This window comes from Malaclemys terrapin, chromosome 1, assembly GCF_027887155.1.
Source record: "Malaclemys terrapin pileata isolate rMalTer1 chromosome 1, rMalTer1.hap1, whole genome shotgun sequence".
Classification (NCBI taxonomy): Eukaryota; Metazoa; Chordata; order Testudines; family Emydidae; genus Malaclemys; species Malaclemys terrapin.
In genome coordinates this window covers 221,804,902-221,821,985 of record NC_071505.1, presented here as the reverse complement: position 1 = coordinate 221,821,985, position 17,084 = coordinate 221,804,902, and the positions used below count along the sequence as shown (strand labels likewise).

At 40.5% G+C, this 17,084-nt stretch overlaps 1 protein-coding gene across 4 annotated transcripts in view; it reads left to right on the top strand.

The window, feature by feature from the left end:
• The window catches only part of SHROOM2 (shroom family member 2), a 199,809-nt gene extending 182,938 nt beyond the window's left edge, over positions 1–16,871 (top strand). For all 4 annotated transcript variants that reach the window (XM_054007990.1, XM_054007981.1, XM_054007999.1 and 1 more), the window contains 4 exons: positions 925–1,476; positions 3,837–4,014; positions 9,367–9,639; positions 13,996–16,871. In XM_054007990.1, the coding sequence (XP_053863965.1) occupies positions 925–1,476; positions 3,837–4,014; positions 9,367–9,639; positions 13,996–14,262 (1,270 nt within the window). In that variant the 3' untranslated portion in view covers positions 14,263–16,871. The remainder of the gene's footprint in view (positions 1–924; positions 1,477–3,836; positions 4,015–9,366; positions 9,640–13,995) is intronic.
• Positions 16,872–17,084: the final 213 nt, after the last annotated feature.

The window sequence follows — 17,084 nt, the reverse complement described above, 5'->3', positions numbered from 1 at the left end:
ATAGCTCAGCAGTATGTATTAGAGGATCCCTGCAATAGGCTGTCACTGACAAAACAATGCAGAATTTAATATAATTAAGGCTTCGATTTAGTCATGGAAGTAACGGAATCCATGACTTCCAAAGACCTCCGTGATTTCAGACAGCAGCAGGGGGGAAGCCCTGCTGCTTCCCGCTGCTGCCCGGCCACAGGCAGCAATGGGGATCCCTGCCACTCCCGTCCACTGCAGGCAGCAGGGAGACCCCTGGTGCTCCCCACCTCTGTGGGCATAGGGGAATTCCCGCGGCTCCCAGCCTTGGCAGGCGGCCCATCCCCACTGCTCCCATACACCTGTCAAGGACTGGTCACAGGCTTCCGTGAATTTTTCATTATTGCCCGTGACCTGTCCGTGACTTTTACTAAAAATATCCATGACAAAAACTAAAGCTTTAAATATAATTATTCTTTTATGAGTAGCTGTTTTTTCTTCTTCTTTCCCTCTCTTTTAAATATTTTTTCTTTTTTTCTATTTATGCAAAGATAAATTAGGTTCTGATTATGAGACTCTCATATTTTACATGCAAGGTTTTTTTAAAAAAACAAACAAACCTGCATTTTTCATACCCATGTTTTGAACTGTTTCAAGACAGTTGTAAGTATCGTACTTTGTCAGTCCTGTAGCCTGTAGAAAAGTCATGTTTTGTGTAGTGTGAGGCTAATGCTGGAGATCTGTATAAGTGAAATAATGGCTTACTTTTAAAATGTATGAGAAAAGGCAGATCTCTAAGTTGAGGCTTTGAGATGTGATATGAGAAGAGATTTCCTTGTATTAATAAATTGATCTTTGTTAGCATACAGACTGACACCTTTTCCCTTTTTGTGGATAAGAATCAGCATAAAAAGATCTTGAATTTATAACAGTTAATTTCCCTTCCTTTTTTTCCAGAATTGAAAGAGTGATCGATAACAACACTACAGTAAAAATGGTTCCCATCAAGATAGTTCATTCTGAGAGCAATGCAGAGAAGGAAAGTCGCCAGAACCTCGTGAGCACCATGGATCCTCCTGCCTTACCTAGTGGTTTGGAGAAGGACCAGATTAAAACACTCAGTACTTCTGAGCAATCCTACTCGCGTTTCTGTGCTTACACAAGGCGGGGTGTAGAACCAGAGCCTGAGAGCAAAACCAGACTTCCTGACTTACAATCAGCCGAAGCACTTGAGAACAACTTGAAAGACAACGATGCCTCCATCCCTGTAATCAGCTACGTGAAGGCCAAAGAGAAGACCTTTGAAGACTGGAAGTCTGAGGAACTAGCCAGAGAGATTGTCGGAAAAGATAAATCTCTAGCAGATATTTTGGATCCTACTGTGAAAATAAAAACTACGATGGATCTGATGGTGGGAATCTTCCCTAAAGATGAACACCTCTTAGAAGAAGCTCAACAACGCAGAAAGCTCCTACCAAAAGTTCCTTCTCCAAAAATCGCAGAGGAAAAGTGAGTAAAGTGTTTCCATAATCCACTGACCTTTCCCCTGTTGCTGTCCAACATTGTGTTTTTTCCCTTAATATGAAGAAGGATCCTTAAATGTTTGTTAATTTTTAGGTTTTCCCATTAAAATGATGGTTTTGGCAGTGTCATTTATTGACCAGATCAATCAAAGGAGCAAAAATTAGGGTCCTGTTACAAAGAACATACATGTATATAAATAAATATTTTACACCATAACTAACTCGTAAAAAGCTTAACATACATATATGTTAAGCTTTTTACGAGTTAGTTATGGTGTAAAATATTTATTACATTACACCACAACCAAACTGGGAAAAGCTAAACAATTACATAAGGGAGTTTGGGAAGGAATAATTAGAATTCTATCATGAGAGATTTCTCAAAGGCTTTAGAAATTTCACTAAGACCATCCAGTGTGATAGGGTCCAGACAGGGAAAGGAGCAATGTTTTAGTATTTATAATATCAATAAGGCTTACAAAGAAAACTTAAAATGAACATATATATGAACAATATAAACTGGATCAAAGTAACCAGTTATTACCTAGTTGAGAATGAGAACCGAATAGTAAAATATAACAAAAAAGCAGTTGAATCATACAGATCTTTGATCTCTGAGTGTTGGTGTAATTTCAGATATAACTTTGTCCTGAAGTTTGATGAGAAACCTTATATTGTGTAATGCCCTGAATGTGGTAGCCTGAAGGGTGGTTATAATCAATACACTGTGGAAACTTTTAAAAACAATTTCTAACTGTTCTCACAGGTAATGGCTCTGAGGTCTTTGTAGTGCTTATTAAAGTGGAACTTGAAGGCTGTTACATCAAAATTTCTGCCTGTGTGAGACAAACTTTGTTTAGGTTTCTCTCACATTAGTGGTGAAGGCTTCTCTACACCAAGGTTTTCTTGTTTGTTAGTGGACAGATGCCGACATCACAAAATTTTTCATCACAGTTGATATTTACTGGCATCCTTGTGAGCAATCTCAGCAGACACATTCCTAATCTGAAAGGCTGTCCCTCCAGCTTGAAGCCTCAATACTGGATGGGGTTATGGAGAAGCTTGCATTGTCACTGTCCTTGTTATAGCTGGTCTCTGGTTCTAGCGAAGCAGTCATTTTCTAGAGCTGCCAACAATCATGCACACTCAGGAACACAGGCATTGCCATACTGGATCAAAGCAGTGGTTCTCAACCTATTTACCATTGTGGGCCACATATGCAGTTCTCTGTGTTGTGTGCCACATCCACACAATATATATACTATCTGTATGGCCCTGCAGATGTCACATGGGCCGGATCTGTGTCCTGATTGGGTCACAAGCAGCCCGCAGGTTGAGAATCTCTGGTCTAATCCAGTATTTGACCTCCAACAGTGACCAACACCAAGTACTAGAGAGGAAGATGCAATAAAGCCTGTAATAAATAATTGTGGGATAATCTGCCCTCGGAGAAAGTTTCTGCCTGACCTCCAATAGTTAGAGGCTACTTTATGCCCAGAAGCATGAAAGTTTATATCCCTTCTAAATGTCTTGGTTTTGTTTTACTATTATAATACTGGATATTCTTGTTACTTATGTAAATGTCTGATCCTTTTGTGAATCCTGCTACTTCCATTGAATTAATTTGGAGCTGGCTATAGTCATGCTTGCATAACAATGTGCCAGTCAAGAGATAGGGGAGTTTTAAGCAGGTCATTAACAGTGTCCTAATTCTTTCATTTTAAAAATGTTTACTAAATGCATTTTGAAAATTCAGTACTGCTTCATCAGCTATGGTATTTTTGGTATTGTTGATCATTGCTAATATTTCTGTTTTTATTACTCTACTTCCTGAGTCTCTTAAAATTCCCATAAAGGCCACTTTTTAACTAGTCCAAAGAGTGTTGCATAAAATAATAGGATCTCTAAGGTTCATAGTAGAGAAAATGAAATGTGATCTGCTGCATTTTCACCAAAAGATGTGTTTTGAGGATTATGGAATCACTAACCAGTGAGAGCACAGATGTAGACAAAACCACTGCCTTCATACCAATGCCTGTATAATCAAGAATAGTAAATGATGGTTTAATCACTGATACAAAGTGCAATTAAAAGACAGACTGAAAATAAATGCTTTCAGCTGGAGGTTTTGCTAGTTCCTTTTAATTGCCTAAATTGATAACTAGCTTTTGTGACTGACAGTGTGGCAATTTTTCCTCAGACATTTGACCCTGCATTGTTACCATAGTTCTCATTTTTCCATTAAACAGTCCATTTACTTGGCAAAATGATGGGTTTGAAAGATTGTTCTCTCTTTTCAGTGCTCAGGATGTCAGGCAGTTAATTAAAGTTATGACTTTTTACCAGGAAAGAGGAGCAGGGTATGCCTTCTGCCATCTCCTTGACAACCAATTCCACTTACTACAGCACGTCTGCACCAAAAGCAGAGTTGCTGATTAAAATGAAGGACATGCAGGAGCAACAGCAGCAGCAGAGCGAAGAGGATTCTGAAGATGAGCTTGATCATGACTTGTCAGAAAAGAAGGTAACACAGTTTTGCACTTTGAAATATTTAATAGGATTTTCAAACCTGGATGTCAAAAATTAGGCTGCTAAATCCATAGTTAAGCATCTAAATAAGAGACCTGGTTTTAAGCCAGTGGGATTTCCTGGGTGCTCAGCAGTTTTGAAAGATCAAGTCGCTTATTTTTGTGCCTAGCTATGGACGTAGGAACTTAACTTTAGAAAGACAGACATATTTTTAAAATCTTTGTGTGAATGTTTTTGTCCTTCTCTGTAGAACCTCTCCACCTGAGAATATCTGTGTGTAAGAGACGTGTGCTTTGGGAAAGAGTTGTTGAGCACCCACAAATCCCACTGGAATCAGTGGGCCCTTGGACTTCTCCAGGCTTTTGAAAATTAGGCCATCTGTCTTCTGTCAATTTTTTTTTTTACTGCTCATGAACTCAAGAGCCTGATAACATTGACTGGAGCTAAATAGGCAGTTTGGTGGGTGCTCGGTTCACACATCACCATTAACCACAGTCCCGTACATACACAGATCCCTGTGGCACCTTAGTCTTGACTTGCATAGTATTCCAGTCCTAAGAATCTGTGTGAAGTGGTGATTTTGTGGTTGTTGTACAGTGTCAGCTTAGTTACATTGAGAGCACCAGATTCTCTTCATTTGGCACAAATAGATTTTAACCTTGCTTCCCTGTCATGAGAAAGTGGGGAAAATCATCTGTTGTGCTATTCAGCCATCTGTTTCTGTGTTAACAGTGGTCTAGTTTTAACTATATTTGCTTAAAACAGCATACCAGGGAAGGAGCTGCCTTCAGTTCCGGGATATCTTCTTTAGTGAACGTAAACTGTCATGATCAACCTCCAGTATTCATTTAGTAATCAAAACTGGTAGGAATGACCTTTAAGTGAATAAAAGGGAAATTGTTTTTAAAAACTGTTCAGATATGTTAAGGATTCCATTGCAGTTTTAAGCAATTATTAGACTAGAGAAGAGCATTAATGATTCTTGCTTCATTTTATCTGGTCCATGTAATGCCAATAATTGTTTTTTTTTGTTTTGTTTTTTCATTGATTCAGACAGAAAAATGTTCTGGTCATGTTGATTGAGGAAAAAGTGCACAAGTTCGAAATTGAAACAGTTTTCTTTGACCCATCCAACAAACGACAATCCACAAGCTTCTCAGTCAAAATGTTCTTTATTTGTGGTGGTGTCGTTTATATGAAAAACGTATTTCCCTTCATCATTTCCCCCACACCACTAAACACAGATTATACAGCCTGAGAAGTGTGTCCATGTCTAGTGTTACTAGACTCCCTCCCTCTCTCATGTCTGTGATATACACATTCCTATTTACTCACCCATCTGCTCCTTTGCATGCAGTGGAATGTGAGCTCTCAATCCAGCAGGCTTTCATCTCCGATCTCGTCATGCAGTGTATGCAAATCACAGTAAATGGGTCAAGCCGTCCTTATAAAACTGCCAAGATCTCTAACATGGTCCAATTGCACATAACTGCCAGCTGCTGAAAAAAGGACCTTTGGGGCCTGAAAGCTTGAATATTGTCATTTATTTGTCAGTCTACTAAAAGACATTGTATGCTTTGAACCTGTTTCTTAATTCATTGAAACTCACCAGTTCTATTATGGGAAATCGTGCTTTTAGTCCAATCTGGGATTCACAGTGGGTTTTCCAGGACCAGTTTACACCTGCCATTCTCTTTTTTGCAATATACTTGCTGTCCTCTTATTTATTTAAAATAATAAAATGATGATGAACACTCAGGATGGGTGTGGGAATTTTATGCAGAGAAATTGCGCACATCTATTACAAATAATTAGAGACAGTCTCCCTAATAAATGAAATGTTGTGGTCATGTAAAGCAATATATTTATTGAGGAACAATGTGATTAGCACAAATATAATAATATCCATGGATTTGAATAGATGTAGGGAGGTAATAAAAGGGACCTTGAAGTTATATTGGGTTAAATTGGGTTTGAAAAATCTACCCATGGCTAGTGGGAGGTTTTCTAGTCTTTTCAGACATGAATCTAGTGTGAAATGAGGCAGAGAACTGAATGCAAACCCAGTGTAGTGCTGTCTTCCTAAGCCTGCAGAGAGAGAGTATCTGCTGCTGCTAATAGCTTCGCTTTGCTAAGCTGCTGCTGAGTGAAATTAACAAGGATCCAATCAGTTTCTCTGCTATTATTTAAAGTAACAAGAATTCCGGAAAATCAGGTCCATGTGGTCTGGTCTATACTAGCAAATTTGGTAACTACACTTCACCCCCATTCCATTTCAGAACTGTAATTGATGCCAAGACGACATTATGGCTCAGTGGATTACTAATGGGATATGTCGTTTTTAATCTGTTTTGGAGGTCCCATATTCATACTTAGCAAAAGTCAGTAGTGAGTTCAAAGTCATCTTCCTTGGGTGGTCTGTGTGGAAAGAGTTGTTCATCTCAGTTCAGTTCCCAATAAGTATGTGTCCACATCAAAACTGATGTGTCTACTGACAGTCTTAGAAAAAAGGCTATGTGCATGTAAACTGATCAACCTTCCTCACATTTAAGGGGGTCCTTCCATGACTAGTTTTAGGCATATTAGCAGGGTAATATAGCACAGAGTATGACCCATATTTAATCATGCATCTTGTAATAAAATAGTAGGATTATTAAATTGCATGGCATTTTAGGAAATAGAACTACAGCAGCCTGACCCAGTTAATCCAAATCAAACTTCATTTGCATTTGGGAGGGAACAAAAAATCAAATCGTTCAGATTAATCAGTCAGCAGAGCCTGCATCTGTAAAACTGCTTACTACCTTAATCTTTTGGACACCCAGACAACCAGATAACCCCCATACAGATTAACCTGGCCTGAGAATATTAAATCAAAACAGGATAGAGCCAGCCCAGATAATCCATATGTTTGATTTCAGAAGTACTCTTTGTTAGGTTTTAAGCTACAGTTGGCCTCTGTTAGTTGGGTGGCTGAGTTACAGGTGGTTCCCAAAACAAACTGTCAATGCTTTCTCTGTGTAATTCTGAAAATGGCTATACCTTCCTATGTACGGTGTAAGGGTCCGTAACACATTCCTGGGAAACAGGGATGGGTTTCTGTGTAATTGTACGTATTCAATTGGTTGGTTGAAATCAGAGTTCCTGACAAGTGTGCCATGAAATAAAGACGCTTAAAAGAAAAACAAACATGTAAAGCGGTATTGCAAAGTAATTACCATCTTAGACAAAATAGCCTGCATTAGAAATTGACGCTAACACGTGAAAAATGATTAATATTTCCAGAAAGATGAGGCATGCTGTTGTCTTTTACAGGCATACAAGACCCCTGCCCAAAGGAAGAATTTTTTTAGGGAGGCAGCGTGGTAACAACAGAGAACACAGTCGGGAGACTGGGGCTCTAGTTCTGCTCTGGCAGTGACTCACTGCATGGCCAGGGGAAGTCTGTTTCCCTCTCTGTCAAATGGAAATAATACTTACCTCACAGGGATGTTAAGGCTGCGTTTTTGGGGTACTCTGAGACCTTTTGCTGGAAGGTGCTGTAGAAGTACTAATTATTATTTGAGCCCCATGTTTTTCACAAATACAAAATAGCATGAAATAAAAGGGGGGAAAACATAAAAAATTACATAAAATGAAAAATTCACCCCACCGCAGTGGCTTCTGCAGCCACTGTTCTGCAGAGTTGGTGCCCGGCTTCCCGCTCCAGGCATTGCTACCTGGCACATGGAATTGCAGCATCACTCACATTTGGCCTGGCCCCCCCTCACATGATGACAGAGTGGCAGCTGGGCCACACTTGAGCAGTGCTGCAACTCTGTGCACTAGGTCACAGTGCCGGGAGCTGGGCCGTGCCTGGCAGGAAGTAAAAGATTCCAACAGCATAGTAGGCCATGTGTTAGTATTAGCCTAGCATGTGGAAGACTAGCTTTTTATGCCCATATTTTGCTTAGCACCATCAGCCTCCACCCCAAGAATGGTTATGCTTGAGAGTGCTGTGGGGATAGTCTTTGAGGAGGAGAGAGTACTTTTGCTACTCAGTAATGGGCTTTTGAAAATTTGAAGCTGATCTAAGGGGTAGCAGTAGTGAGCTCCAAAGGACGTCTTGTCTTCTGCCATGGTGGTGAATTGCCAAAGGGTGGGCACTCAAGCTAAGGGTAATGTAGACCTAAGTCCATCAAAAGTTTGTGTCCTGATATTTTGAATCCAGAACACTATCAAGGTCTAGATAAACATCATATGTCTGTAATGTACATACCTCTCAACCTGCCAAGCCCCAGATGTGGGTTGCATTGTGTGACAGGGATACAAAAAAATTCATGCAGTGATGCTGGTATTTAATCCTTAATAATAATTTTGTGATTCATTGCTTCTTGTATAAACAGCTTTCTACATAAAAGTGAGGGGAGACTAGATTTCTGTGGGATGCAGATAACTTTGGGGCTTAAATGAGTGACACCATCAACATGTGAGACATTGAAGAATTCTTGTAACGCATAGTGTGATGATGAGGACAAAAGAATTCGGGCCAGGAATCAGCTGTGAACACCTGCACCTCCTTGCTCTCTGGCCAGCTGGCCATATGTCTTAAGTGAAGTGTTCTACTCCATGGACTGACATCTGAGCTCCACGGTGGGCAGAGTTGCAGATTTGCCCTTAATCTATCACAGAGGAGTGTCTATAACAGGGTTAGGGAGGAAATGGAGAGACTCCCGGGAGCCCAGTGAGTGACAGAGAACAGATTCCTTTCTGCTTCCCCTTTCCCTGGTGGAGAAAAAGCAAGATAGAGTAACTTTGATTTCTTGCCATGTGAAGTAATTCTCCTGAAGCTTGAAAGCCTTTTTTAGCAGTGAAATGTAAGCTAATGTGCATGCGAAAAACTTTATCTGTACACTTGAATTCTCTAGTTGGACAACAATGCCATAATCACAGTTTCCCTTGCAGTCATAAACGCACAGCCCAGTGCTAATCAGAATCAATGGCTGGTGTTTCTTTGGGGGTTTGTCATGTAACAAAGCAAATTAAGGACATGATCCAGCTTCTTCTCAGTCAGAGAGAGTGTTGCTGATGACCTCAATGAGAGGAAGATTGAGGCCTAAGAATCTATGGTAGAGGGGTCCTGTTTTGTTTTGGGCTTTGTAAACGGATATATTCTGGGAGGGGAGGGGAGTCTGATGCTGAAGTTTGGGGTAGTTTACCATTGCTACTGACACTTTTCAGCAGAGAGCCATGTGTGACTTTTTTCCCTGAGGTATTGGAACAGAATGCATGGAGGGAAACCTCTGTTTCCATCTCTGCTGGGTCAAGTGTCACTAATAAATTCTTACTCCCCTTTTGTTGTCCACAGCAAAAACTCATTGATAGCATCAGTAGGAAGCTGCAGGTGCTGCGCGAAGCTCGGGAAACACTCCTGGAAGACATCCAAGCGAACAATGCACTAGGAGATGAGGTGGAGGCTATTGTGAAAGAGGTCTGCAAACCTAATGAGTTTGACAAGTTCCGGATGTTCATCGGGGACCTGGACAAAGTGGTCAACCTGCTGCTGTCACTGTCGGGTCGTCTGGCCCGGGTGGAAAATGCCCTGAATAACTTGGATGAAAATGCCTCTCCTGAAGAACGGGTAAGGCAGGTTGCTAAAGGGCAATAGTGTTATTTTGGTATTGAAGGAGCCAGCGTGGTAGGCTTTTTTATTTGAAAAACAGGTGGGCAAGAGAGTGGAGGGAGAAAACTGATGTGCTGATGATTCACATCGGGCTGCTTTCATTAGATCTTGTTAATACTCATAACCATGCCTTGCCTTCAGTCAGACTACATTCACTACAAGTGGCTTGGCCCTGAAGAATGCATGACACTTTGTGCCCAGGTTTAGGAGAGCAGGTTGTTTAAAAGCACTGACATGCCTTTCCCTCTAAAACACTAAAAGACAAGTGCCTTGATGAAAGATCATGAGCAGAGTAGCCTCCTGTTTCTTTAACAAAGGAAAAAATAAGTGGGGGAGAACAAACTGTCTGACTCAGCAATTTGGGATGCTTAAAAATGAACAGATTGTATTTGAGTTCCAGTCCATACGCACTGTTGACAGTGTACTATTATTAAGTTGTATTATGGCAGCACCAAGGACCCCAGTCAGTGATCGGGACCCATTACATTAGATACTGTACAGACGTGTAACAAAGACAATGGTCCCTGCTTTAGAGAACTGACAGGATGCAGTAGTGGACAAAAAGTAGAGAAATGGGGTGGGGCTAAATGGGAAACACAGTGTTTAAAAAAAAAAAAAAATAAGTGTGACAGAAAAATGGAAGTCATGGCCTCCCATTTACCTGGTCAGTGCCAGATGGTAGTGATTTATAGGAATCTCAGCAGAAGCAGGTTTTTTGTAAGGATTTTAAGGACCAAGGTATTCATTACTAATCTTTCTGTAACAGCAAGAAATGGAAACTTATTGATATATAGTATTATCTGGTAGCCACAGTCTCTCCATAGTTAAAACTGAGACTTCCTTTCTTTGCAAGTCTGACTTTAGATTCCTGTTTATTATATTATTTTTTTAAAAAGCTGAAAAAAGCACCTCTCTTCGTCAGACTTTGCATTGCTGGCCTGTGGCCCCAGTGCAGTCTTTTGCACAACTTGGACACACTTTTTAAAGACGTGGATCTAATAAACATGGGTTTTTAATCATGTCGTAAAAAATCTTTCCTGAAAAGATCTAGAGCGGGGGATTGGTTTTTGATGCAGGAAAGGCATGTTTGCAAAGGTGTTCACTAGCAATTTAAGACTGTATGAATGGTCCATTGTGCAGTGGTGGACTTTAAAAAGGCATGATATGGCTGGGAGATACTTAGGCTTTCATTTAAAAACAAAAGTCACTGGCCCTTTGCCTTGCAGGGGTCTTCAAATTGTAAACCAGTTTCTAGGGAGGTTTGCCATTGATTCCCCATCTCTTCTGCCCCTCTACCATCCTCCCCCTCCCCCCCAAAAAAACCCCTAGGAAAAGGCATAGCCTGCCACCAAATTTTGGCTTGTTACCCCCACAGCCACCAACAATCAGAGCTCATAACCTGCTCGTGACATCTTCTTGCCTCCATATCCTACCAAAAGGGACTGACACCAGTAAGATTTTCATCCCTTTTTCACACCCCAAAAGTTCCTGCTCTTGGCTTCCGTGGCGGCACTAGCGGAAGCTAACAGTGCTCCTGCCTAAGACAACTCCACTTATCTCCTCCCTCACCCCTCATTCTTCCATGGGAAATGGAGTCCCATTGCTAGGACCTCTCCAAACAGCATTTCTGAGTTCTAGGAAGAATCTGGGGATTGAGTGCATCTTCCCTATGTGCACACACATACTAGTACCTTGTGGGAGAAGAAAATAATCTTCTCCCACCTCCATGCCCTTGTGAAAAAGACCTTGTTACAAAAATAGCTTATGAAATTAGGTGTGCAAGGAGGGGAGAAGAGGAGCAGATATGAGGCCGGTGTCACAGAAGCAGAGTTAGGATTTCATGCCTATTTTAACAGCATTTTCAAGCGTTTGTTTCTTGAAGTTGAACTTTAATTCTGAAATGTCTTTTAGTTGCATGCTATCCTTAGCGCATTTTATAAGAATTTTTACTGTCAGATTACTCTCAGCATCAAATTAGTCTGAACTTTAATTCCATCTTCATGGATTTTTTTTTCTGTATGCAAATTCTCCTGTTGATGTGTATAATTTCCTTTAGTGTTACTGGGAATTCTGCACATTAACATGTAGTTGTATGTTTTTAGCCTTCTTGTAATGTGAATCATTTTCTAATACTACGTACAGACAGATACTGTCACTTGATGGCGCAGACACTCAAAGGAGAATTTACTTAGGGAACGAAGCTGAAAACATGACACATGATTACACATTTTTTGCCTAGATGCATGTGTGTAAACAGAATCTCCATCCTTGTCTCTTCTTCCATGCACATAGCTCTCTTCTGCCTGTTGTTTTGTCCCCCTGCTGATGCTCCAGGTCACCACAGAGAAGCAGCTTTGCTTGGGCATAGCAGTTCATCACAATGAAGGGGATGCTATGTCTAGATTCAGTGCACCAGAGTGTCTCAGAATAAAAAGTCAGGCGAGATTTCCACAGAGCTGGTTGTATGATGTATCAGGGTACCAGCAGTAGAGACACATGGACTAGTGAGAAGAGACTGATCTTTTGGAGGGGCTGTGCTTTTGTTTTTGCTTCTCTGCCCCTACTTTCACCCGCACCCATTCCCCGTGATCCTATGCCTTTACTGCTGATTAGAAAAGTGCACATTACAGTAAGGTAGAAAACCCTATCAGGTTCATATTGGGTTAGTATGCAGCAAATTCATGGTCCATCCTGGTCAATTTCACAGTCGTAGGTTTTTAAAAATCGTAAATTTCACAGTTTCAGATATTTAAATCTGAAATTTCATGGTATTGTAATCACGGGGGTCCCAATCCAAAATAGGGTCGTGGGGATGGGGCTATTATGGGGGGTTGTGGTATTGCCACCCTTTCTTCTGTACTGCTGCCTTCAGAGCTGGGCAGTTGGAGGGCAGATGCTGGCCGAGCACCCAGCTCTGAAGACAGCGCTACTGCCACCAGCAGAGCAGAAATATGGGTAGCAATACCATACCCATGTTATGCCACCCTGACGTCTGCGTTGCTGCTGGAGACTGCGATGCCTTCAGAGCTGGACTCCCAGCCAGCAGCTGCGGAGCTTCCTGCAGTTAGGGGAGGTTCCCAGAGATGGGTCTAACCCAGCCTCAGGAGCAACCCATGCAGAGGAACAAGTTCTGGCCCTCCTTAGCCCCTCCAGGACTAGCAGCTGGAGCTCAGCGCTTAGAAGTTAAAGAGGCCTTGGGCTGGCTGTGTGTGTGTGTGTGTGTGGCGGGGGGGGGTGATCCCGGCACACCAGGTGGTCACCCCCTTGCCCACCCATAAGGCCAGCCCTTTCCCTCCCCAAAAGTGATGATCCCCCATATCATGCCACCTCACTTCTGCGGTGGTGCTGCTGCCTTCAGAGCTGGGCTCCCAGCCAGCAGCCGCTGCTCTCCACCCACCCAACTCTTGAAATCCGGTCTCCCCTACAATAGCCAGATTTCATGGGGGAGATCAGATTTCATGGTCTGTGACGTGTTTTCACGGCTGAAAATTTAGTATGGCTCTAAGCATAATGAAAAGCTCTCTTTCAACTCTTCTCAACCCCAAGCAGTTTGTTTTCAGTTTGATACTTTGGCAGTCATTTCAGGACCTAATCTGGGTTTAATTCATTGCTGGTTACACTTGCAAGTAGATCTTGCAAATCATTTCTGGAAATCAGAATGGCATCCATGTTACTTCATGCTAGTGCTTCCCACTGGCAGCTGTATTTGTTATAATTCTTCCTGTAAACCATTAAGCACTAAAGTAGTTGATAAGGACCTTACTTACCAGTGTTTATAAAATGTGCTTTATAGTCCTAAGTGCTTTACTGTCTCTGCCAGTTTAATTCCCTTCTATTAATTCATTTTATCAGAACTCAGTGGCAGTTGGGAGTTCAAGTTCACCTTTAAGCAGCAGTTTTATGGCTTATCTACAAAAACATTGAGTTCACAGGAAATGTGGGTGTGAATGTACCCCCAACTAGACTGCCACGGACTAACTGTCTGTGTGGACCCTGCTGACTCATCATAACAGTTTGTTAATTCACTTTGATCTAGTCATTTTTGAAATGGGACTAGATCAAAGCACATTAACAAATTGTTAGTGCGTGTCAGCAGGAGCCACACAGACAGTTAGTCCACGGCAGGCTACTGTGGTGTACGTGCGTTTCCTAGCTTGCCACAAACTAATTGTTTGCATAGACAAGCCCTTAGTCCAAGTCCGCCATACACACACCTCTTCATCCTTGTCCCTGCAGGTAAAATTGACTTCAAGGTTGACCAGAAAACTGTTTGTCTTGAACTGGTATCTGTAATATGTTTCTCTTTCTCTTAAGCGGACATTGGTAGAGAAGCAGAAGCTGCTGACTCAGCAGCATGAAGATGCAAAAGAACTGAAGGAAAACCTGGACCGACGGGAGCGTATTGTCTTTGACATTTTGGCGAACTATCTAAGCGAAGAGAGCCTAGCAGATTATGAGCACTTTGTAAAGATGAAGTCAGCCCTTATCATTGAGCAGAGAGAGCTAGAGGACAAGATCAAGCTGGGGGAGGAGCAACTCAAGTGTCTGACCGACAGCCTCCAACCTGAAAGGCTCAAATAAGAGGTCAAGGCCTGACCAAAGACTTGAAAACTGGTGGTTGGGCAGAATTTCCAAGTATGCAAGTGAAAACCCCGACTTGTATCTGTGTCTAGTAGGCAAAGTTAGACAAGAGAAAAATGGCTACTCTAGCAATAATGATCTTTCTTGTTGTTTGAACGATGTATTTAATTTTTTAAACCCTCTTTTTAATCCCCAACTCTACAGCTGTTCTTTGTCTCTCAACCTATCCTATAGAAAGTTCTGCAGGAGGCAGAGGCTAGATTCTAAGCTTTGAATTCAGTATATTGTGAAGTCTGTTGCAATAGTGCATGCAAACAATAATGATTTTCAAAATAAGTTATGTGATAGTCTTTATTGTCTTCAGATGCTGTACAAACTGCTGGGAAGCCCAAAAGCAAATGAATAAAAAAGCTCTAATTTTAGGTCTTTTTTTTTTTTTTTTTTTTTTTTTACAGTCACATCAAATAGGAGAAGTGTGTGTCATGTGTCTAATATTATATTCAGGTTGCTCTCACTTTGATCCTGGTACATCAGACACTTTTTCTTTGTAATGTATCTCATAAGAAAAGTTCTCACTTTCTCCTTTCAGAAAATAATTTCAAAACCAATCTCAGCTGGCTACTGGCTAAACCAACTTGAAAATAATTTAAGATCTATGTTACTGAAGTTAAGAACACACGATTTAGAGAAACATCGTGGTGTTTGTTTTTTTGGGAGGGGGGTGAGAGGGTTGGCATGGCATAGAAACAGTTGTGGGCCATTTATATTGTAACATTTTTCTTACCAAGTTATTTGATTTCAAAAATGGGACTGAGGATGCCTTGCCAGTTTGGGTCAATTCATTTATCAACTAAACTATCTGGAAAATCTATTTGCTGCTTTGGGTTTCCCCCCAGCACAGCTACCTTGTAGAAAAGAGTCACTAAGTTAACAGGACAAATCAAACTGCTTTTATTTTCCTTCTGTTTGTTCAACGGTTCACCTCTTTTATATAAATGGTTAAATTATATTCAAGATGACCCATGTAATGCTATTTCTTTCTTCCTTCCCTCACCACAAAATGCAATATAAACACCTAGGCCACGTAAGTACTCCTAGGCCACGTGAGTTCAATGCAGTATTCAGAGTAACTCTGGTTTGTAACTGTGAACATCTGTATTTTTTTCACTTCACATGTTGACATATACACTTTAATGATAGGACACTATTTTGTCAGTCCAAGACTACTGGAGGTGATATAGTAACACTGCCATCCAGTAAAACTCTGATAATTTGCATCATGCTAACCCATCTCTTAACACAATGATGGGATTAACTGATTTGATCTCCTACAAATACTACAGAATTGCTCTGTGTATACATGTATTATCTCTACGTTAAGATATAGCTTTTAAGGGCAAAGGGAAATCTTAGCTTCATGTATTTAAATTATATAAATTATATAAAGAAAGCCCTTTATCTTTGTGTTTCGATAACAAACAGATTCTGCAACAAGGAGCTACTTTTAAGGCTGACGTGGATACCAGTCTGTAGCAAACTCTTTGAACAGAATGAGAGAAAATCAACTCTTTACACTGTTCCTGCAATTTTAATATTGACAAAAGGTTCTTTGTCTATTATCAAAATCCTCTTTTTTCAGTGCTTCTCTTGGTCACTTTTTCCTGATCAGTGAACTGCTTGCATTGCAGGGACTTGGCACAAAAACTTCTCTAAAACCAAGCCCTTCGCAGACAGCTATAAATGTTAAAAGGACCATTTTGCCTATTATACGATCTTAATTCATGTATCCTGGGCCAGATCGTCAATTGGTATAAATCAACTCCATCAAAGTCAAATGGAGCTACTGATTTAGACTACCTGATGATCTGGCCTTAATTTCTTCTTACAGTTTACAAAACTTAGACTTCTGATGAAATCCCACAGTTATTTGCTGCTATGTTAATTGATACTAGGACCAGTGAGTTTTCTCTTTGGACCCATTCTCTTACCATAAGAAACCCTAAGCTAAATAATTCCCAAATAAATTATGTTTAGCTTTAGTCAAGTAGTGTGCATTGTTTTACCTGTGACTTTTTAAAAATTTTTACATATTGTGGTTACTCTGATGTGTATGTGAAATGTGACTGTGAATAATAATATAATTTCATTATGTGTGTACAGTACTTTGATTTAGATCTTTCTTAAAAAGATAGCAATACTGAAAGTGCTATATATATTGTCGTTTTCACAAAGCAGTATATATATTCACCATGTCCCACTTTCTTCTTTTTAAATTGTACTCAAAAGCTCGGTTAGTTGGGACCAGAAGATGGCTGTCTCCCAATGTTATATGTAAATCTGTAAATAGATATATTGTTGCTTTAAAAAAATTCTGGTGCTAATATTTTGCCTTTGGCATCATTAGGTGATGGCTGCTACTTCACCTTATGTCATCTCTCAATTTTAGATCTCTTTGTATAGTGAAAGATTTCTGTCAGGTTTTTCCAGTTGTTTGGATCTTGCAACCCAGAGTGAAAATGTGTACAGTTTTCTTGCTTGACACTTAACATTTACCTACTGACAAATCGTACTGCTTCACTTTGAAGAAATAAACTGTATATTTCAGTGTACTGTGTTATCATTAATTTTATGCGGTCACAATATCAAGATGCCTACTCTTTCATTGGATACTCATGTCCACTTTGCTATCTCTCATATAAGATAAAGCACATAGGGTAGCAGACTAATTACCTGCTGGTCTAAAATCAGAATCCATTTTTTTGTTAAACTATTTTAAATTTAGATTAATTGATCAGTCTCGAGTCCCACGTCTAGAACAGAAG